Here is a 24,296-nt window from a genome sequence, read left to right as displayed (position 1 = left end):
TCCAAAACTAAAAAGTGTCACATACATTGGGATAGAGGAATTACTTATTGAGTTGTTGCTTTGTGATTTTCCCATGTCGCAGAGAAAGTGCGTAGGAACTAGGAAACTGAGCATTGACCTTGAGCTTCATAAGATAGTGCAATATTGTTCAATGACCCTTCTAAAAGATGTCCTGATATATGCCATCAAATGTGCAGTGAACAAAGTATCCCGTATTCACGCAGGGTCCGGGGAAGCGCCGCACCCCAAGGGGTGTGATGTAGGCACCCTACCCTGATGCAAGTATCAGTGACTGATTCCACGGCTCGAACCCGTGATGGACTTTCGCTATCTAGGTGCTGCATTAGGGCTTGCTTCGCCCAGCAGCAAGATGCTTGCTTTCTCTCCCATAACCCCGTTTTTCACAGTTTAGGCTGCTCCCATTTCGCTCGCCTCTTTTGATCAACATCATTGGAATCAATTGAACCGACTCCTTCAATAGAAAATTCGGAGTGCAAAGCTGCTCGGTGCACTAAGCTCCCGCTATGCGCGGGTCCGGGGAAGGGCCGGACCACAAGAGTCTATTGTGGTCTATTGTACGCAGTTTTACCCTGCATTTCTACAAAAGACTATTTTCACGGCTCGAACTCGTGACCTCCTGGTCACATGTAAATAACTTTACCAGTTACGCGAATGCTCCCCTTCAAAGCTGCAACCAACATTATTAGTAAGTAGCAATAAGAAGAAAGAGTAGAGCAACTTGAAAATGGAAATTTTTTTGAATTTATTTAGCAAAGCTTAAGCAGTTTAAAGCACAAAGTTTACTAACAAGTCGATGTAGACGACCAGAATAAAACAAGTCTAACTATGATAAATCCTCCGAATAAATATAGAGGATTCATATAACGGATCCCAGTTAGTTTCGGATTCTGGCCTAGTTAATATTTTGATCTAAATTAGACATCTAAGAGTAGCTAACAGAGTCTGGGGACTTAGAATTTTTTTTGTTCCTCTTTTGTTCTTCTGTTGTTTTCATGCTTTTGCCATCATCATTTCCTTCTTTTGGGACTTCAGTTCTTCCACTCTCTTTTCGGTATCCTTCAGTGCTTTCCCATATATGCTTATCAACTGCAAAAACGAGAACTGTTTTTTCAGTTTGCATGAAACGAGAATGTAATCCGAGAAAAATTGATCATAAAAAAATTCCAAGGAAACCAACAGCATTCAAATGATCACAAGAAATGAGTCGCCACATAGGTGAAAAGATGAGTCACTGAGACTTCCCCCTAGTGACTCCTTAAATTCGCCATGAAAACCCTTACTTTTGCGACGACTAAAGGAGTCGCCACTAAAAGTTGATCACCGTTGGAAAACTTTATTTTTTGTAGTGAATATAAATGTGATTCTTAATATATTTTTAACAAATGCAAAGTAATACTATCAAATGCATTTCCCAGGAACTTACCTCGTCAAGTTCGTCAAGACTCAAAGTAAATGGAGGAGCCATATTTATGTAATCGCCAACACAACTTACCAACATCCCGTACTTCTCACACTGTGCTCCAAAATATGGACCAACACCTAAGTAAAGAATGAACAATTTCTCAAATTAAGCTTAGAATTTACTAAAAAGTACCAAATATATGCATGTTCTATGATAAATAGTTTAAAATGACCTTCCATTTGAGTATTCGTCGATAGCTAACCTCACCGTTATACAATTGCTCAAATTTACTCCTAATGCTAACTTAGGAGACACGTGACAGGCCAGAAACTCAAACCCACCCACAAAATATAATATCCGGTTCTTTTACAAATCCACCACTCAATTTAACCCATCAATTTAACCCATTATCCGACCCATTACATAATAATATGGACCAACAACCCCATGTGTCCCCTCCATTAGTATTAAGGAGCAAATTTGAGTAATTGTATAATAGTGAGGTTATCTATAGACGAATACTGAAATGGAGGGATTATTTAAACTATTTCTCATAGTACAAGAATATATTTAGCCCTTATTCATAGAATTTAACTTAACCTCAGATAAGACGAGAGATATAAAACATACCCCATTCAGGAGGAAAGGGATCATTAGGAGATTTGTTATCTACAAACTCTGTAGAAAGTACCAAACCAATTCCCCTTATCTGAAAAAAAGAACAAAAAATATTTGATAAAAATAAAATAATTAATAGGTAATTAAGACATTTTAAGTAGCCTACTTCTATCATGATAATTACTATACCTCCCCGATTATGGGACTGTCGGAAAATGCTTTCAGACCTTCTTGGAACTTTGGTGATATTTTGTTCACTATCTCAATAATATTTCTTTCCCTGAAAAATAATTTGAATCTTTTTCAGTGCTTAAGCGGTATGTAAGTTCAATATCCAAGTTGGGAAACTACTGCCCCTCCATTTCAATATATATATCGTAGTTTGTCTCGCTACACAGTATAAGAATAAAATATGAATATCAAAACTTGTAATCTTAAACATGTAATAACATCTGTGTGGCTATAAATAGCTACTCATTAAGGATAAGATGAGAAGTTTAAGTTAAATTTTTTCTAGTTTTAAAAAGGAACCATTCTTTTTTAAATAGACTGAAAAGAAAATAAGGTCATATATATATAGTTGAAACAACAACAAAAAAAAACTCAGTGTAATCCAACAAGTAGGGTCAAGGAGGATAATGTGTACGCAGACCTTACCCCTACCGTGTGAAGGTAGATAGGCTATATCTGATAGACCCTCGACAAACTGAAACTAATAGAGTATTTTGTTAATTAGTGATTATCAAGTCAAATGTCGGGTCACTCAATTATACTACCAACAACAAGCAGTGATTGTTGAAAGTAAATTAGATGGGGATTGTTTTTCGAAAACAGATTTTCAGTCAGAAAAAGAAAGGTTACATACTTGTAGATCTTCAGTGCTTCCAAGGCAACCGCACACGCGACTGGATGCCCAGAATACGTAAATCCATGGGGAAAAGAACCTAGTTGCAAATATAAAAATAAAAACAAATGAAGAAGATTTGGTTAACAAAAAGAAGAGGATTTTATATCCTATCGAATTGATATTATCCTCACCAATTTTATTGCTTTCAGAATGTATAACATCAGAAACTTCAGGGCTTACAAGGACAGCACCAATTGGTATATATCCAGATGAAAGTGCCTGAAAGAACATTTAAAGGGATACATATCCGGAATTTAGATATAAGTTTCACTTCTACGCATCAGTAGTGTAAAAGATGATCAGCACCGCAGTCAAAAATTTATACAAGGAGATTCAAAGTAGCAATTCTTTAACCCTCGTTTCACGTCACTAGAATTTTCTCTTATGGTCAAGGAAATTTAACGGCTTATACTTAACCAAGAAAATCATTTTTATTCTATTTATACAGTATAATTTTTCATCAAAGAGGATTTAATATCCCTTCTTCAACCTAACTCCAAAATTAAAGATGACCTACAACAAAGAGTAAATGTCTATAATAACTCTAATTGATTACTCAAAAATTGCAATAGACAACCCTCGATAACATGTTAAAATACATTGATAGTATATAGATTCTTGAAATTTTTAATATTTTTGAATTAAAAGTAGGCTGTAATTTGCATAAATTGAACATAGCTATTTAATCTACCTTTGCTAAAGAGACAAGATCAGGTTTGATGTTGTACTTATCACAGCCAAACATTGTCCCAAGCCTTCCAAATCCACATATGACCTCATCCGCAATAAGTAGAATGTCATACTTCTTGAGAACAACTTGGATCTAAAAATGAGTAGGAAGAGTTATTGCTTCAGCTATTTGTAAGTATAAACACTATGACGCAATATTCATTGTTTACTTTTTATCTGGTATACATGAATTATGTACTAATTATATATAATTATACATTTTATACACATATTATACATATATACATATATTTCTATCATTCTATCATGCATTTCATTTTTAATGCTTACAATAACTTAAATCCTTCTATCATGCATTTCATTAATCAAATATCAAAGAAAAGGCAGAGGGGAGGTGATGTATTGTTGCCCTATTCAACAATCTTTGTTAATACAAATTAAAAAGCTTATAATTCTTAGTTATTGTATATGTTTCTATCTATAAAATGAAAAGGAAATCTCACCTTATCAAAATAGCTTGCTGGAGGAGGTATGACACCTCCTCCCCCAATGACAGGTTCGGCAATAAAAGCAGCTACCTAAGTGAACGAGTAAATTAATCATCATCAGTTCACCACCTATATATAGTAACAATTTATATGTATCCGTTGTTTTCACCAAACCGTATCAATTTACCATGGTTAAATTATTTAATAAAGTGATAATATACATTGATTAATGACAACTGAGCGAGAAAAACCTATGCATATACACATATAATACGTATATTGATTTGGTGTAAACACTCACTGCGATTAAATTTGCAAAGGAAACACAATAAGCGATAAAAGTAGATGAAAATTACAGTTTCAGGTCCCTCTTTGAATATAATATTTTCCAAATTATTGGCCAACCTTGTCGAGAACTCTTCTTCCGTCTCACCTGACATGCAACATGTTAGTGGATACTTCTAGCAACTTACACCATACACAGGTGGACTCGGGATTTGAAATTGCAAATTGGCGGGGGCAATACTGCGGAATAAATATTTGAGCAAATGCTAAAGTGAAAATTGAATCAAGGCAGAACACTAAAAGTCAAGACGTTCCCCCCCCCCCCCCCTCCCTCCCCACCTCCTCCCCCAAGCCGACCAATACAACTGCCTAAGCATTAAGTTTTAGGGTGCCAATCAAAATATATACATGTTACATATATACATATATTTTTTCAGAAGTTACCGGGCCGATGACCCCCTTACCCAAAGTGTAGGTTCGCCTCTGACCATAAAAGATCAGCAAAGATGGACTCAAGATTAAACTTTATGGGTTCTAGATCTTATAATAACGATTTCATGTGTTAATAACTAAGTTTTAAATTTAATTATAGTACAAATTTAATTAATTTCTCTAACATATGGATTTGTACCAAAATTACTGGTTTTCTCCAAAAGATTAGGGTACAATAAGAAATAAGGATAAATAAATACCTAGCAGATGATATCGCCAATAGTGAGGGCAGTCAGTGTGCAAAACAAATGAAGCTGGCAAATCGAATTTGTGATGTAGTGCAGGAATACTGCAAAATAAAATATTAGTATAAATAATTCTTGAAACAAATACTACATTCCTTCCATTTTATACCAGGTTCTTTTCTTTTTAATTTTTCATATTTGAAAACTCTTTTAGTTTTAACTTTTTTATTTTATCCTTAATAAAATGATCTTAATTAAAGCAATAGAAATATCATAACATTTTTTTAAGACCACAAATCTAAGGATACCTTTCAAAAACACAAAAACATTTTTTTTCAATAAACTCCGTATCAAATCAAATACTTCCATATAAAATAAAAAAGTATATTACCCAGAGAGACTTGCGGAAATGAAAGTGGTCCCATGATATCTGTTTGAAGGTGACATATGAAAAATATTATGTAAGCCAAATGAAATAATATACTCTTCTTCACCAAACAATAATAATAATAATAATAATAATAATAATAATAATAATAATAATAATAATAATAATAATACTTAATAATAATAATAATACTTAATAATAATTATTATTATTATTATAATACTTAATAATAATAATAATAATAATACCTGTAATTGTCTGTGCTATATCCAGAAAAGTGCTAGAGGTTATATTCAGAAAGAATTTTTCACGGAAAAATGGAACCGGTTTAAAACTTGGTTTTTTGAAACTTGTGCTTTACATAATCAAATTATGTATTTTATTCCTTGGTTTATAACCACATATTTACTACTTTTTATAAAAGTTTTAGAAAGATCTTATAAAGACGGGAGTGGCAATATTACTAAAGCTATTTACCTTCCTCAAGCACCTTTTGTTTTACCTAATAATACAGGTATTACTTTTACTGTATTTCAAAAATTTATTGATGAAGATGTTGCTGCAGTCAGCATCGCAGAAATTAATAAATTAATTTCTCAAAATAATTATTTGAGCTTATATGTTAAAGTTTTGGGAGAACATATTAGTTTTTTTGTTAAAAAACTTGATGATTTAACAGTTTTGATAAAAGAAATGAGTACTAGCAAGAAAATAACTGATATTGTCTCTACTTCAGGAAGCAAATCAGGAGATAAAATTGTTCTTACTCATATTCAAAGACCCCCTGATATTCAGAATTTTAAATTTAAATCTTTTGATGACTTAGAAAAACTTCTTGATAAAATATTATCCGGTTTGAATATTAAACCTATTGATTTATCAAAAGATTTTGCTGATAAAATGGATGCTACTTTTGATTATAAAAATGATGTTTTGTTAGAGTTTAATAAACTCAAAAGTTATCCCAAAAAGAATAATAAGTTTACTGATAGCAGATATGCTGATAAACCTAGAATGCAGACTTATTATTACAATCGTCCTACTCCTCAAGATGTTTTAATAGAGGAATGTGATTGGAATCAGACTAACACGTCTTACAGTGGTTCCGAAATTTATGAATGGAATCTTGATGGTTTGACTGATAGGCAATTATCTATTCTTGTACATAGAATGCTTATGTATGCAACTATCTGTAAAAGCGTAAAAAATACAGATAGAAATATTTGCAGAATGATCGTTGCAGGTTTTACTGGCCAACTGCGTGGCTGGTGGGATAATTATTTGACTGTCGAAGAAAGGGCAATAGTTATTAACGCTAAAGCCATTGACGAAGGAGTTGATAACTTAGGCATGGCCCTAGTGGCAAATAGAGAAGATGCCGTTTATACCCTTATTCTTACTATATTAGAACACTTTAATGGTAGATTTACCAACCAGAATGAGACTGTTCGTACTCTCCTTAATAGCCTTAGATGTAAGACTTTAAGTGAGTTTAGATGGTATAAAGACACTTTTATGAGTAGAGTGATGGAACTACCAGAAAATAAGCTTGAACATTGGAAAGCTAAGTTTATAGATGGCCTTCCCTCTTTATTTGCTGAAAGAGTTAGAAAGATTTTAAGAGGTAATTATGGTGAAATTCCATACAGAGATTATACCTATGGTAAGTTGATAGGAATTTTCACACAGGAAGGGTTAAACCTGTGCAATGAATTAAGATTATCCAGACAGCTTAAAATGGATAAGCTTAAGGAAAGAAACCAATTAGAGAACTTTTGCACCCAGTTCGGTTTACCCGAGACTTCTACTCATAAGAAGAAGAAACATAAGTATCATAGATACCCCAACCAAGACAGTCCTTATAGGAGAAAGAGATCTAGATATAGATCCAAAGAAGAACGAGAAGCTAAGAAAGCCCATCGTAAGGCTACTAGATTTACCAAAAATAGGTCTAAGAGAGATCTAGCTGACATTAAGTGTTATAAGTGTGGTAAATTTGGCCATATAGCTCCGAATGATAAACTTCAAAAGCTGAAAACCTTAGGACTAGACGATGAGTTACGTGATAAGGTTTATGGTTTGTTATACACTTCTGGATCAGAATCGGATTATTATTCTGAGTCAGAATCCGAAGCTGAAATAGATTTACTTGATTTATCTGATAGTGATAAAAATGTTGATAATACTTGTACAACTTGCAAAGGTGATACATGTGCTTGTGATGATGAATTTTATAAATTACAATCACAATTTGAAAATTTGAATATGAAAACTATTACATGTGATAATGTAATAGAACTTTTAAAAGAAGTTACTGATAAAAAACTTCGTGAAAAAATTATTAATTTGGCCGCTAGTTCAAGTTCTAATTCAAATTCTAGTTTTGCAAAACCTTTTGAAAAAGAATTTGAATATTCTCCGCCTTATTCTTTACTGGAGGTTAATAACCGTCTTTTAAATAAAAATGCAACTCCATCAAGAGATTCTTCTTTCGATGATTTAAAAATTAAAGTTGAAAACTTGAAACGAGAGATCAAATCTCTTAAACAAAATCAAATGATTTGTGATCATAGGATTACTCAGATTGAGAAAATCAATTCTCCAGCTGAGAAATCTAATGATAAAAATAAAGGTATTTTTGAAAATGATATTGAAGAAAAACCTATTAGTTTTAATCCTAAACATGATATGTTTTTAGGAATGATGCAAATTATTACTGCTCACAAATGGTATATTAAATGTACTATTCTCATTGATAATAGTTTTTCTATTACAAACATTGCCATGATTGATAGTGGAGCAGATGTTAGCTGCATTCAAGAAGGTTTAATACCTACGAAATATTTTCAAAAAACTACTCATATGGTTAGATCTGCATCCGGACATGCTTTAGATATAAAGTATAAGCTTCCTAATACGGGTATCTTGTCAGAATAAAGTCTGTATTCCTCACTTCTTTTTCTTGGTAAAAAACCAGTTATACCCTCCTATTATACTTGGAACACCGTTTATTAACGCTATTTATCCTTTTACTAGCATAGACTCGAAAGGTTTTACTGCTACCTATAAGGATAAAGAGATAAGTTATACTTTTGTTACAGATCCAGTAACTAGAGATATTAATGCTTTAATTGATATGAAGCAAAACCATGTTGATTCTTTACAATTAGAATTGTTTAGTATGAATATATTTGATAATTTAAATTTTACTAAAGTACAGGAAAAAATCAAATTAATTTCCGAGCAGTTTGTTGTTGATATTTGTGCTGAGCATCCTAGTGCTTTTTGGAATCGAAAAAAGCATATTGTCACTCTTCCATATGAAGATAATTTCTCTGAGGATGATATTCCTACTAAATCTCGACCTTGTCAGATGAATGCAGAATTGGTAGAATTTTGCAAAAAAGAGATTGATAGTTGCTATCAAAGGGTTTGATAAAACCCTCAAAATCTCCTTGGTCTTGTACAGCTTTTTATGTTAATAACGCAGCTGAAAAGGAACGTGGTGTTCCTAGATTGGTCATTAATTATAAGCCCTTGAATAAATATTTGAAGTGGGTTAGGTATCCTATTCCTAATAAAAGAGATTTATTGTCTAGATTATATGATGCCAATATATTTTCAAAATTCGATTTAAAATCTGGATATTGGCAGATTCAAATATTTAAAGAGCATACTTATAGAACTGCTTTTAATGTTCCATTTGGGCAATATAAATGGAATGTTATGCCTTTTGGTCTGAAAAACGCCCCTTCAGAATTCCAAAAAATTATGAATGATATTTTGAACCCCTATCTAGACTTCATCATTGTTTATATCGATGATATTTTGGTATTTTTCAAAACACTTGAAATGCATATTAAGCATTTAGTCATTTTCAAAAGAATTGTTATACAAAATGGTTTGGTTATCTCAAAACAAAAAATGAGTTTATTCCAAACTAACATTCGAATCTTAGGACATTATATTTGTTAAGGAAAAATTACTCCTATTCAAAGATCGATAGATTTTGCTTCAAAATTTCCCGATGTTATTACTGATAGAACTCAGTTACAAAGATTTTTGGGAAGTTTAAATTATATTTCGCCTTTTTATAAAGATTTGTCGCGTGATTTAGCCCCCTTATATGATAGGCTAAAAAAGAATTATAAAAATTCTTGGACTGATAGTCATACTACTTTGGTTAAAAATATTAAGCAACGTGTTAAATCTTTACCTTGCTTAACCCTTGCTAATCCTACATGGCAAAAGATTATAGAGACTGATGCGTCTAATATTGGTTACAAAGGGATTTTGAAACAGATAAATCCCAATAATAAACATGAATATCTGATTAGATTCTACTCTGGTAAATGGTCTGAAGCCCGAGAAAATATGTTACTGTGGCACATGAAATGTTAACCATAGTAAAATGTGTTTTAAAATTTCAGGACGACTTATACAATCAAAAGTTTTTGATAAAAACTGACGCACAATCTGTTAAATATATGTTTAACAAAGACTTTAAACATGATGCCTCGAAAATGATATTTGCAAGATGGCAGGCTCAATTAGCCCCTTTTGATTTTGAAATACAATATAAAAAGAGAATTAATAATTCTCTTCCAGATTTCTTATCCCGTGAATATTTACAGGATGGAACCCCCCTGGGGTAGGGGAAGAGGTAGAGGTTGGGGAAGATCATCCCCACAGTCCAGAGGAAGATCATCACTTTCAGGATCGTCATACGGATCCACATCAAACTCCCCAGTTATACAAATGGGAAGAAAGAGTTTAACCAATGAGAGGATATCTCTCAGAGAAGAATCATCGATCGGACCATCCGTCCATCTGAAAGATATTCCAGAAGACAGTCCGTTATACGCATATTTGCAGGCATATTTGACTGCTCAAAAACAGAAAGATATTTCTGCCAAGCAAAGTGATACTTTTGCTTCCATCACAAAAGATGACAATGATGATATCAAGTCATATGAGAAAGTGTCAAAAAAGGAAATGATATTTCTTTTAGAAAACCCTGACATTCAGAGAAAAGAAGAGCCGTGGAAGATATTCCAAAGGTATTTAATAAATGGGTTATATTATCCGGGTGAGTCATACAAAATCCGCTCCTATTATGAAATAATACTAACTAGTACTGGCAGTGCAGATTTTCAGCACTTTTCTGGATATAGCACAGACGAGAACGTTTATAACTTCTCGAAGATTATAATTAAACAGATTATATTTGTTGAAGACTGGGGTATATCCACAATGAAAGAAAGGCAGATAAGCCTTAACAAATCTAGAATGAATTTTACCTATTGGGATTATATCCAGGCATTTGATAAAGTATTATACTACAATAATGATCGACACAAACATACTTGGTTTTATTAAAGTATGTGCAAAGATATTTGCAGAGGCTGTTCCTAATTGGTTTTTGAACTAGTGGTCATACCACGGCCCGATAGTAAAATTTTTACTAGATCCATTTCTCAGGTTATACAAAGAATGGATAAAAATTTCCCCTTTTATAAATAACTTATATCACACAGATCATATCTGTTACCCAGATAAAATTAACCAGATTTATTTCTTTCTGGAATTCTCTATTCCCTGGATTCACAAATGGAATCCAGAAGTCGGATTCACCGAAGAACAAGTCCTATGCTTATACAGGACTTTTTACAACAACTTTTGGGATAAGTTAATGAAGAAGCATCCCAAAATAAAGACATTATATGGTCAAGAACTCTTGGACTCAATTGAAATAAAAATCCAAGAATATTCCAGCAAACCTCAGAAAGAGGTAATTGATGACAGTTCAGTCAGGCATATTGCCAGAAGGATCTCCTTTCAAGAAGGAGATAAAGCAGAGATGATAAATAATTACTTGGAAGAGGTCAAAAGAAATTTACTTCATTCCATTAATCAATATGAGAAATCAGACAATTCTATGCAGAGTGAAACCAGCAACGATGATATCGCTGAAGATTCTCAACCCTTTGAATTAGAGAAAATACTGTTTGATGAAGATTTGCAGAATGCGGAAGAATTCATCCGCAAAATGAAAGAAGCAGAAAAGAGACCAGCACAGTGAAATAGCTAGACCCCATAGCACAGTGAAGCCGCCGGACCCCACTTAAACAGTAGATACACTGTTCATCAACAGTAGATACACTGTTTCAATAGTAGAAATACTGTTTTGTATAGTAAAAATACTGTAACAGGGACCCACGGGACCCACTTTTTACTGTTCATAGATTCTTTTCTTTTCTATTTATACGTTTCATTCGTTCAGAAGAAAGGAAGCGAAGCGAGACCCTCTCTCTCTAAAACTCTCTTTCTCTCTCTAAAGTTGTAAGTAAGAGTTTGTAGCTGGTAGCTTGTAATAGAAGAACAAGAGTAAATAAAGTTTTCAGTTCTTCATCTTCAGGGCCTTGCATCTTGGCCACAAGGCACATGTTTTTTTCTTATTTAGTTTTTCCTTCTAGTCTCTCCTATCTGGCCGTGACGATGTCCTGCTAAGAGACTTCATATCTATGTTGAGTATCTAACTTCTCTCCTATATAAACCATGAAAGAGACGGCATCTATTTAAATATAAATGAACTTTATATATAGAGTTTTGACTTGGTGTCAAGATGGTTGGTACAGTCTAATATAACACTGCTCTTATTGGCTTTGCCTTAGTGGCTTCGTCTAGCCAGCCGTGAACCTCAGCCCGATAAAAGAGTTAAAAGGGCATCTTCTTTCACGGTTAGAACTGTTAGACACATGAGCTCAATAAAAGTATGTATTATATTATGACAGACCCCTTGCTTGAGTAAAGGTTTTTAACCTTCCATACAGTCATTAAACTATATATAAAATTCAAGTATATTTTAATTCTTATATCCTTACTGATTGTGCGGATTACCGCCAGTCTTTAAATATAAGGGTACTGAATTGGCTAGATTAAGAATTCTCAAGTATGTTAAAATAGAAATCTTTAACTAGTGAAAACCTTCCAGACATATAAATGTCAGATGTGAGGTGTGAAACAAGTCCAGTTCCCGGTCAAACGGTGATTTCTGTTTTAATTTAATTGAGAAGGCATGGCGGATTACCGCCCGCCACTTGATCCTGTTAAATTTTTTTAGCACTTTTCTGGATATAGCACAGACGAGAACGTTTATAACTTCTCGAAGATTATAATTAAACAGATTATATTTGTTGAAGACTGGGGTATATCCACAATGAAAGAAAGGCAGATAAGCCTTAACAAATCTAGAATGAATTTTACCTATTGGGATTATATCCAGGTATTTGATAAAGTATTATACTACAATAATGATCGACACAAATATACTTGGTTTATTAAAGTATGTGCAAAGATATTTGCAGAGGCTGTTCCTAATTGGTTTTTGAACTGGTGGTCATACCACGGCCCGACAGTAAAAATTTTACCAGATCCATTTCTTAGGTTATACAAAGAATGGATAAAAATTTCCCCTTTTATAAACAACTTATATCACACAGATCATATCTATTACCCAGATAAAATTAACCAGATTTATTTCTTTCTGGAATTCTCTATTCCCTGGATTCATAAATGGAATCCAGAAGTCGGATTCACCGAAGAACAAGTCCCATGCTTATACAGGACTTTTTACAACAACTTTTGGGATAAGTTAATGAAGAAGGATTCCAAAACAAAGACATTATATGGTCAAGAACTCTTGGACTCAATTGAAATAAAAATCCAAGAATATTCCAGCAAACCTCAGAAAGAGGTAATTGATGACAGTTCAATCAGGCATATTGCCAGAAGGATGTCCTTTCAAGAAGGAGATAAAGCAGAGATGATAAACAATTATCATCAGAGCCTAGGTACTTTCATGGTATATATAAGATAGATATGAAATATTCGACATAGATATGTTTCTAAAATATGGATTTAGGAGAAACTAGTATGAAAAATACTAGATTGGAAGAGGTAGATATACCTCAAAACCTTGATTTGTTAAACAAATGGACTATTCCTAAAGTCCCTATTAAAACAATCTATGATTATGGATGGTTTGATAAACTCTCTTCTAAACAACTTGTTAAAACAACTGAGCAATCTTTAGCTTTGAATTCGTCTGAACAGACTATTCGTTTGTTAAACAAGCATGATATAGATGTTTATAAACACCAGTATAATTATTTGCATATTGGTATGGTACAAATTACTTTTAAGCCATTAACCCTTAAAGGGTTACCAGAGACATTTTTAGCCGCTCTTAGAGATGCTAGAAATCTGAATTTCAGACAGTCTCTAATGGGTTCTATTGAATCTACTGTTGCCTACGGCCCAGTATATTTTAATACTCAACCCAATCTACAATTATCTTTATCTGATGTTAATATACTTGATGCATTAACATTAAATGTGAAAATGCATGGTTATAATTATGCGCCTGGTTCTGAACTTATATGTTTATCGTATAGGATTTATTTCAAATTGCTATCTATGTTAAACCTCAGATGTAAATTATATGATACATCTGATCAGACTATTTTAGTAGAAACGAATTTTGCAAAGTCTAAGGTCACCACGAGGAGACCTATTAAGTGGGAGAAAATTAATTTTCCAACTACATGGACTTTGGATTCGGTTATATCCCCCAGTCAGATAACTGATCCTGTCAGTAATACTGAGTATTCTCATATTACTCAAAATCCGGATGGAAGAATTTACATTCAGTTTGACGATAATAGTTCCACTTATAGTAGACAGTCATTTTCTAATAATAGACTGTTACCTACTATTAGTTCTAATTATAATAGACATTCTTTTACAAATCATAGACTATAACCCGATATTCAACATATTTCTCCTGTTGAACCAGTCTATGGACCAGCTAGAAGTCGTGTTGCATCTTTGCAAAAATATTCTACAAAAGTAGGTGATAAGCCAGTTGAAAGGGTTAAGATTAACCCCAAGACAAATATTATTCAGAAAAATGATAATATTTCTAATAAGGATATTCCTTCTGCATCCGAGATGGATTTTGACCCAAATGATGTTTAAATAATTCCACACCAAATTGATTTTAGTCTTGGATCACAAGCTAGAGGTTATATTCAGAAAGAATTTTTCAGTGAAAAATAGAACCGGTTTAAAACTTGGTTTTTTGATATTTATAGTAAAGAGGATTTAAACAATATTTCTCAAGAATTTTATGAAACTTGTTCTTTACATAATCAAATTATATATTTTGTTCCTTGGTTTATAACCACACATTTATCACTTTTTATAAAAGTTTTAGAAAGATCTTATAAAGACGGGAGTGGCAATATTACTAAAGCCATTTACCCTCCTCAAGCACCTTTTGTTTTAAGTAATAATACAGGTATTACTTTTACTGCATTTCAAAAATTTATTGATGAAGATGTTGCTGCAGTCAGCATCGCAGAAATTAATAAATTAATTTTTCAAAATAATTATTTGAGCTTATATGTTAAAGTTTTGGGAGAACATATTAGTTTTCTTGATAAAAAACTTGATGATTTAACAGTTTTGATAAAAGAAATGAGTACTAGCAAGAAAATAACCGATATTGCCTCTACTTCAGGAAGCAAATCAGGAGATAAAATTGTTCTTACTCATATTCAAAGACCCCCTGATATTCAGGATTTTAAATTTAAATCTTTTGATGACTTAGAAGAACTTCTTGATAAAAAGTTATCCGGTTTGAATATTAAACCTATTGATTTATCAAAAGATTTTGCTGATAAAATGGATGCTACTTTTGATTATAAAAATGATATTTTGTTAGAGTTTAATAAACTCAAAAGTTATCCCAAAAAAAATAATAAGTTTACTGATAGCAGATATGCTAATAAACCTAGTATGCAGACTTATTATTACAATCGTCCTACTCCTCAAGATGTTTTAATAGAGGAACGTGATTGAAATCAGACTAATACGTCTTATAGTGGTTCCGAAATTTATGAATGGAATCTTGATGATTTGACTGATAGGCAATTAACTATTCTTGTACATAGAATGCTTATGTATATAACTATCTGTAAAAGCGTGAAAAATACAGATAGAAATATTTGCAGAATGATTGTTGCAGGTTTTACTGGCCAACTGCGTGGCTGGTGGGATAATTATTTGACTGTCGAAGAAAGGGCAATAGTTATTAACGCTAAAGCCATTGACGAAGGAGTTGATAACTTAGGTATGGCCCTAGTGGCAAATAGAGAAGATGTCGTTTATACCCTTATTCTTACTATATTAGAACACTTTAATGGTAGATTTACCAACCAGAATGAGACTGTTCGTACTCTTCTTAATAGCCTTAGATGTAAGACTTTAAGTGAGTTTAGATGATATAAAGACACTTTTATGAGTAGAGTGATGGAACTACCAGAAAATAAGTTTGAACATTGGAAAGCTAAGTTTATAGATGGCCTTCCCTCTTTATTTGCTGAAAGAGTTAGAAAGATTTTAAGAGGTAGTTATGGTAAAATTCCATATAGAGATTATACCTATGATAAGTTGATGGGAATTTGCACACAGGAAGGGTTAAATCTGTGCAATGAATTAAGATTGTCCAGACAGCTTAAAATGGATAAGCTTAAGGAAAGAAACCAATTAGGGGACTTTTGCACCCAGTTCGGTTTACCCGAGACTTCTACTCATAAGAAGAAGAAACATAAGTATCATAGATACCCCAACCAAGTTAGTCCTTATAGGAGAAGGAGATCTAGATATAGATCCAAAGAAGAACGAGAAGCTAAGAAAGCCCATCGTAAGGCTACTAGATTTACCAAAAATAGGTCTAAGAGAGATCTAGCTGACATTAAGTGATATAAGTGTGGTAAATTTGGCCATATAGCTCCGAATTGTAAGCTTCAAAAGCTGAAAACCTTAGGACTAGACGATGAGTTACGTGATAAGGTTTATGGTTTGTTATATACTTCTGGATTAGAATCGGATTGTTATTCTGAGTCAGAATCCGAAGATGAAATAGATTTACTTGATTTATCTGATAGTGATAAAAATGTTGATAATACTTGTACAACTTGCAAAGGTGATACATGTGCTTGTGATGATGAATTTTATAAATTACAATCACAATTTGAAAATTTAAATATGAAAACTATTACATGTGGTAATGTAATAGAACTTTTAAAAGAAGTTACTGATGAAAAACTTCGCGAAAAAATTATTAATTTGGCTGCTAGTTCAAGTTCTAATTCAAGTTCTAGTTTTGCAAAACCTTTTGAAAAAGAATTTGAATTTACCAGAGTAGAATCTAATCAGATATTCATGTTTATTATTGGAATTTATCTGTTTCAAAATCCCTCCGTAACCAATATTAGACGCACCAGTCTCTATAATCTTTTGCCATGTAGGATTAGCAAGGGTTAAGCAAGGTAAAGATTTAACACGTTGCTCAAAAGATTTAAATTTAAAATCCTGAATATCAGGGGGTCTTTGAATATGAGTAAGAACAATTTTATCTCCTGATTTGCTTCCTGAAGTAGAGGCAATATCAGTTATTTTCTTGCTAGAACTCATTTCTTTTATCAAAATTGTTAAATCATCAAGTTTTTTATCAAGAAAACTAATATGTTCTCCCAAAACTTTAACATATAAGCTCAAATAATTATTTTAAGAAATTAATTTATTAATTTCTGCGATGCTGACTGCAGCAACATCTTCATTAATAAATTTTTGAAATGCAGTAAAAGTAATACCTGTATTATTAGGTAAAATAAAAGGTGCTTGAGGAGGGTAAATAGATTTAGTAATATTGCCACTCCCGTCTTTATAAGATCTTTCTAAAACTTTTATAAAAAGTGGTAAATATGTGGTTATAAACCAAGGAACAAAATACATAATTTGATTATGTAAAGCACAAGTTTCATAAAATTCTTGAGAAATATTGTTTAAATCCTCTTTACTATAAGTATCAAAAAACCAAGTTTTAAACCAGTTCCTTTTTTTACTGAAAAATTCTTTCTAAATATAACCTCTAGCTTGTGACCCGGGACTAAAATCTATTTGGTGTGAAATCATTTAAACATCATTTGGGTCAAAATCCATCTCGGACGCAGAAGGAATATCCTTATCAGAAATATTATCATTTTTCTGAACAATATTTGTTTTGGGGTTAATCTTAACCCTCTCAACAGGTTTATCACCTACTTTAGTAGAAATTGTGTGTAAAGATGCAGCACGATTTCTAGGTGGTCCATAGACTGGTTCAACAGGAGAAATATGTTGAATATCAGGCAACAGTCTACGATTGATAAAGGAATGTCTATTATAATTAGAACTAATAGCAGGCAACAGTCTATTATTGGAAAATGACTGTCTACTATAAGTGGAACTATTATCATCAAACTGAATGCAAATCCTTCCATCCGGATTTTGAGTAATATGAGAATACTCAGTATTACTAATAATAATAATAATAATAATAATAATAATAATAATAATAATAATAATACTAATAATAATAATAATAATAATAATAATAATAATAATAATAATAATAATAATAATAATAATAATAATAATAATAAGTAGAGCATGGGTTGAGAAATCAGAGTACGCTTTTGCTTGAGCAATAAATTTCTTCTTCTTTGGTCTCCCAAGTGCATTGTTGTAATACCAAACTAGCTTCACCTACAGATTGACATGTAAGGGTCAAAGATTATTTAATATCCTCGATAATCTTTCCACAAAATGTCCTTGAGTGCAATTGAAGGGGAGTCTCGGGCAAATGGACCACGGGTTCGAGCCGTGAAATCAGCCATTGATGTGTGCATTAGAATAGGCTGTTATATTACTCGAGGGTCATACCTTACGTGAACGTGAAATACTTTGTGTACTGTCTTTTATTTTGTGCAATTGAAGGTAAGGGTCAGTATCGTATCTCGCTACCATAAGATGGCTTTTTATATTAATAATAATAATAATATAATAATAATAATAGTAATAATAGTAGTAATTGTAGCAGCAGTAAATAGTACTCTCTCCGTTTCAATTTATGTGAACCTGTTTGACTGAGCACGGAGTTTGAGAAAAAATGAAGACTTTTAGAATTTGTGGTCCTAAGCAAATCAAAAAAGGGCCAGAGTATTTGTGTGGTTATAAAAGCTTCTCATTAAGGGTAGAATTGTAAGTTTAAGCTAAATTCTTTTCAAATTTAGAAAGGGGTTATTCTTTTTGAAACGGACCAAAAAGGAAATAGTTTCACGTAAACTGGAATGGAGGGAGTAATAGTAGTAGTGATATCGGAAGGCAATAACCAAAACCTGAGTGTCATTAGCTTCTGATCCACTATTTGTGAAAAAAGCTTTCGCCATTTTATTTGCAGTAAACAAATCTATGAGCTCCTTTGCAAGATCCTGTATGTTTAAAAAAAAAAATTAACCTGTCATCTAAGTAAAATATAATAGCCAAATCTGGACATTAACTGCTCAACTGAGAGTTCGACATACCAAAGAAGGTTTTGTTGTACGATTCCAAAATGAATGGTAAAATGGCAATGTGTTGAGTTGTTTATTTGCAGCTTCAACAAGACGAGGCTCATTTCCCCCTACAATAAATTAATTAAATATACTCTGTCTAACAAGGTTAAATTTTTAGTAAATAAGATTGATCATATATTTCAACGTGGTATCAAAGCAAGGTCCTGATTTCGTGATTTCGAATCTAACGCTATTCAATTTGAAAATGAATATGAAAAAAAAACCAACCCACACTTAAAAGACATATTGAAAACATAATTAAATAAATAAAAATATACTCGAACTTGCAAAATCTTATCTAAGGGATTGCAACGCACCTAAGGGATTGCACCACAAACCAGATAGAGTATCAAGGTACTTCTTCCCATTTATGTCATAAACATAGGAACCCTGTTCCAAATAACACAGATATTGTTAAATTAACACAAAACATTTCTCAAGTAAATAACCAATAGAAAGGTACAAATCTAACCTCCGACTTTTCTATAATTAAAGGACCCATATCACTCTGCCACCCAGCAGTGAAGGGTGCTAACATATCATGTCCTCCAAATCTGCAAATGTAAATACATTCTGGTTACTCATTATAACAGTAAAGTTATAAAATAACTTTTTTTGCGCCGAAGTAACTGAATCTTATGTGCTATAATAATAAGATCACTAAATTTTATCGTGAAACCACAAGACTATTTTTAACACATTAAAGTGATTGAAGAACTTACCTATTAGTAATTTTGGCCATTCCTTCAATATTTCTTGGAAATTATAACTATATCTGCTCTCTTCCTTTTTCAAGCTAAGATTTATTTTAGCCAAAGTCTGGAGAAAGTTGAGGAGAACAAAGAACAAGAGAGAACGATGAAGCAAGCAAAGAAATAAAGAACGAGAGATAGAGAGGTTGACAATCGATATGTCCAAAGAAGGTAAAGATACATATATATAATAAAAAAAAGTTGTGAGGGTCCATTGATGAGTTTAACTCATATTCACTACAACATAAAGATTTTTACATTATTATATTGTATTTACGGTTGTAACAAGTAATTTGCCTAATTTTAAAAAATATCAAATCTAGATTTTTGTGGTTAGTTATATGTAGAAATCTTTTTGTAAAAATTCTTTTACTTGCTAGTGTATATAAGTTAAACTCCAATAATCCCATTGATATCATAATCCACTTTCAAGTTTCAACCACTAATTGTTAAACAAAATTTAATTATTTCAATACTAAATATTTTTAAAAAACAAGAAACAATCGATTACTTAATAATGTTTTTCAGCAAATTTACCGATTACTTAATAATGTTTTTTCAGCAAATTTACCATTCGTATCTATATTTGAATTTTATAGAGATTAATTGTTTGAACTGAAAGCAATAAGCTCTTATAGCTTAGTTGGCTAGAGCGTCCCCTTAGTTACGGGAGGTCCTGAGTTAAGTGCTGATTTCCAGGAAGCAACAGGTCTGAGATGAAGATGAAAGCAATGACGACAACTAGGGTGCGGGCTACCGAGGCGGATCCAAAATTTAAAATTTATATATTCCTACAACGACGTCAAGTTAATATACGATATTAATAATTGAGTTACAATCAAATATTCGAGATATTTAGCATATTTCTTAATTATGTAAAGGATCCGACAAAAGCTATTGAGTTCCAGTGAACTTATAAATGATACTCTAGATTTCGGGCTACAGTATTAGGTATGAATTCAGACAAATTGATTAACTTTTGCTTAGATTATATAAGTATTAAAAGTTCATTGAATATGTATAAATATTTTTCGAACTCAATAACTAAAACAAATTATGAGTCGATGACAAGTTCAAAACCGATAAACTTTAAATCTTGACTATGCCTCTTCACAACTAGCTCGAAAAAAATGTTAGCATAAATGGGAATCCAAATTCTAGTACTATAGTTCTATTTAATTTCTTTGTTCCTTGTCAGTGTCAATTGCAATTTTGGCCACTATGCGTGCGTAGTAGGTGGTTATAAAGATGATTTTAACTTGGTCCTCGTGACTTTTTGGAGTCCTGTAAAAATGTTGTCTGCTTTTCTTATTTTTTTGGTCTTTGGCATGTTTAGTTTGTATATGAAAGACATTATTTCACAATTTTAGACGAGTCAAAGAAAGTAGCAAAAGTAAACAAATACCGTACTTATTCGATTCAGCAGCGAAACTTATTGCAATTACAGAACTAAAAAATTAGTACCTTTGGTAGTATCTTTTGAACTTTAATTTAAGAGTTGTGTAATCTGTACGCCAATATTATAATTTGTGAGTTTAAGTTTTGTACACAACTCCCTATGGACTTGAGTTGTGGATCTGTAAATAGGGAAAATTTTAGTTTAGCAATTAAAAATCTTTTAGTAGAGAACATTTTTAGGAATGACGACATTCAGGACAAGGTGGAGTGGCCTTCGTAGAGGACAAGATGCAAGAAACGAGGCTAAGATGGTTCGGACATGTGAATAGGAAAGGCACAGATGCTCCAGTAAGGAAGTGTGAGAGGTTGGCCTTGGAGAGTATAAGGAGCTATAGAGGTAGGCCAAAAATATATTGGGGAGAAGCGGTTAGACAGGACATGCACCTGATGAAGGAATCTCAAGTGACACTTGAGCCTCAAGAGTTGACTTTATTCATCAAGGAAGCTCGCTCTTTTATATAGGTCATTGTGGATCCCAAACTCCTCCTCCTCTACTTTCCATTTGCCTATCTCACTTAAGAATTTAGTACTCAATCCAAAGATTTGCGAAAGGTTCACTCATCTCTCTCAAAAGAATGTTACAAGTACATCTTTAAGTACCATAGGCTTGCCCCTCATGTAGATTACCACTAATGTAAGCTCACTCGGGTTGAAATCACGTAGGGCTTTTTCGGAGTGCAATGAAGGCCTTTTGGACTAAGGTTGGATATGCTATGATAGAACAGGTTCATCTTTCCTTAAGCACTCATTTTCTTTTCTTGGATCATGCTTTGCCAATTCTTTGAGGCATTTTATTTTACTTAGGGGAACTAGAGAGACGTACCATCACTCTTTCTTGATCATGATATTCATTTTCTCCTTTGATTTCTCCATGCTTTTCCTCATTACTTTTCTTTGAATCCCTTCAACTCTTCACCTTATTCACTTTCTTTTTGCATTTTTTTTTTGTTCTTCCTTTTTCTTGCCTTTTCTACTCATAATTTCTTTTCTCTTTTTTATGCTTTGATACCTCTTTCAAGCTCCTCGCCTCTCCCCTAAACTTACGTTCTTAGCCAATTATTTCACAAGAGTGTTAAGGATAGCTCGGGGTAAAGTCTTGTAATATGTTTATCAAATGAGAAAGCTTTTAGGCTCAAATGGTTTGACTAGGGATAACAACATTGGTGGGCCATGGAAAACTTCAACCGGGTCAAGGAGAGACTACAATCACTTCTCAAGCCAAGCAAAACTTAAAATTTTGCCTAGAAACACATTCAGGGCAAGTTCTAGACCATTCGCAAGGGTACTTGGACTTGCAACAACAACATCTCACCTCTCACGCAGCTGGCTTGTTAAAAAGGATAGAGTCAAGGGCCTACAACAACCATATTTAAGATTGAAAAATCACTATGGTTTGGTTAAACCGCTCGATGATAGCTTAAGTCAACACAAGAGTTACAATGTCACTAACTAGAGCTATTTCTTTCCAAAATCCTTATTTTGTTTAATCATAGGCATGCAGTTAAGTGTGTTGGTACCAAGTGCAGCATGTTTGACTCTTCGAGTATGACCCAATTAGGTCTTTTTATTCATTAATATTACTATTATTAGCTAAACACCAAAACAGACTCAATCCCTTAAAGAAGGTTGTCACACCATCCACGTTGGGAAGTGCCACCCGGTTCACACAGAAACTACCTTTGAAAAGAACCGTGACATTAAAAAAACCGAAGGCTTATTATCCACTAAGACATAAAAAGAAGCTACTAATTCAAAAAGAAGACAAACATAAAGATAAAGAAGCTATAAAACAAAAGAACTATTGAAAGCTAAATGAATATACATAATGAGAGATAAGAGGGAATATATACATAATAATAAAGAGGATGAAAATACTAATAAATTAATTACAGGCCAAATGTCTCATAGTTATCAAAATACAGAATCATCAGAATGTGTCAAAGATACTCCACCCCCATATAAAAATAAGCATTGTCCCCAATGCTTAACAATACAAGAGTAAAAGAAGGGTAAGAGTGAAGAAAACTCCCTATGGCTCTGTGGCCATCTCTGTGTCCCCACCAGTGGCACCGACCTCAGCCTCATCCAATTGGATATCATCATCCTCAAGTCCGGGAGTGGCTGGGTTGGTGAACATCTTACGGATTGCCTTAGCAGTATCAGTAGTAGTTTCTGGCTCCTCAGACTGGCCAGTATGTATTGTAGGTTCTATAGGATCTGGGCCTGGGTGGTGCGGGTCTATCAACATATCAAATAGAATGTCTTCGGCTGCTACAATCTTGGTAACCTGTCGCCGGATCTTGTCCACTAACTTCTTGGAGGCATGGGACTTCCGCTTCTTCTTCACTTCCTTGGCCAGCTCCTCAATCACGGACCCATGTTGTACCAGAGTGGCCATAATAGTCTTTTGATTTTCCAGAAGCTTCTTCAAGGTTTCGTCAACTATGGGGGGAATTTGTGGTGCGGAATAGATGATTGTGCTGCAACATGACCGGATATGTAAGATAGCTTTGCAGTAGCTGTCTGCATCCAGTTGTTGAGGCTCGCCAGTGTTTGGGAGATTTGCAGCGCAGAGAGTAGAGAAGAGGGCATAGGCACTGGTTTCAAAGCCAAGGTGGAAGGCACTGAGGCTGAAGGTGGAGATATGGCAACTGCACTAGCTGAAGGCTCTACTGAAGTAGATGGCATATCGGCTGTCTCTGCAGCTACCACCGATGGCTCATCAGACTTGCCTACGGTGGTAGTCGGCTGACCCTTTCTCTTCGGGTTGTGTGTATCCATTAGAAAATACCATAGGAAGGGCTTCTTAGCCTAACCTTCGTGTCAAAATCTCTGGGCTCTACCCGTGCATCCGTAATGTACTCAGTGATGGCGTTGGTATACGGGTAGGAGGTATCAGCTTGCCTGGCGACCACTGACATGTTGGCCGATATCACGACACCCACATTGATAGGGTACCCGACCATAATAAAGGCGACTAGAACTGCCTGTGGAGTAGGTAGGTAGGTTTCATTCTGGCACGTGTCTAGTCTGCTGCATAGAAGGTCTGCCATCCCTTCGCCTCAAAGTTTAGGGATTTCTGTGAATAGACACCCCTACTGTAATCCG

The 24,296-nt window shown here is 33.5% G+C and overlaps 1 protein-coding gene across 2 annotated transcripts; it reads right to left on the bottom strand.

Moving 5' to 3' along the window:
• Positions 1-739: 739 nt before the first annotated feature.
• On the bottom strand, positions 740-19,893 carry LOC107812914 (vanillin aminotransferase). 2 transcript variants are annotated; one of them, XM_075241662.1, is made up of 17 exons: positions 19,701-19,893; positions 19,451-19,532; positions 19,296-19,368; positions 18,949-19,046; positions 18,763-18,855; positions 18,057-18,130; positions 5,480-5,518; positions 5,104-5,192; positions 4,483-4,559; positions 4,142-4,216; positions 3,640-3,771; positions 3,080-3,167; positions 2,907-2,985; positions 2,231-2,321; positions 2,054-2,132; positions 1,445-1,560; positions 740-1,107 (listed from the first exon to the last, which is right to left on the bottom strand). In XM_075241662.1, the coding sequence occupies exons 1-17, from the start codon at positions 19,718-19,720 to the stop codon at positions 1,012-1,014; spliced, it is 1,401 nt and encodes a 466-aa protein (XP_075097763.1). In that variant the 5' UTR covers positions 19,721-19,893; the 3' UTR covers positions 740-1,011. The 2 variants fall into 2 exon arrangements, with proteins under 2 accessions (XP_075097763.1, XP_075097764.1); XM_075241663.1 differs by having other exon boundaries at positions 831-1,107; positions 1,514-1,560; positions 19,701-19,892.
• Positions 19,894-24,296: the final 4,403 nt, after the last annotated feature.

The sequence above is a fragment of the Nicotiana tabacum genome, chromosome 21 (genome assembly GCF_000715075.1).
Source record: "Nicotiana tabacum cultivar K326 chromosome 21, ASM71507v2, whole genome shotgun sequence".
Classification (NCBI taxonomy): domain Eukaryota; kingdom Viridiplantae; phylum Streptophyta; class Magnoliopsida; order Solanales; family Solanaceae; genus Nicotiana; species Nicotiana tabacum.
The sequence above is the reverse complement of the archived record's forward strand: the minus strand, read 5'-3'. Positions and strand labels throughout refer to the sequence as shown.

Bases quoted from the DNA above. Each gene is read 5' to 3' on its own strand.
- LOC107812914 (XM_075241662.1), bottom strand. From the start codon at position 19,720: ATGGCCAAAATTACTAATAG. The intron at 19,369-19,450 runs GTTAGATTTGTA...TATTTGGAACAG, and splicing joins TAATTATAGAAAAGTCGGAG to GGTTCCTATGTTTATGACAT. The intron at 4,217-4,482 runs GTAATTTTCATC...TCGTTCACTTAG, and splicing joins TCAAAGAGGGACCTGAAACT to GTAGCTGCTTTTATTGCCGA.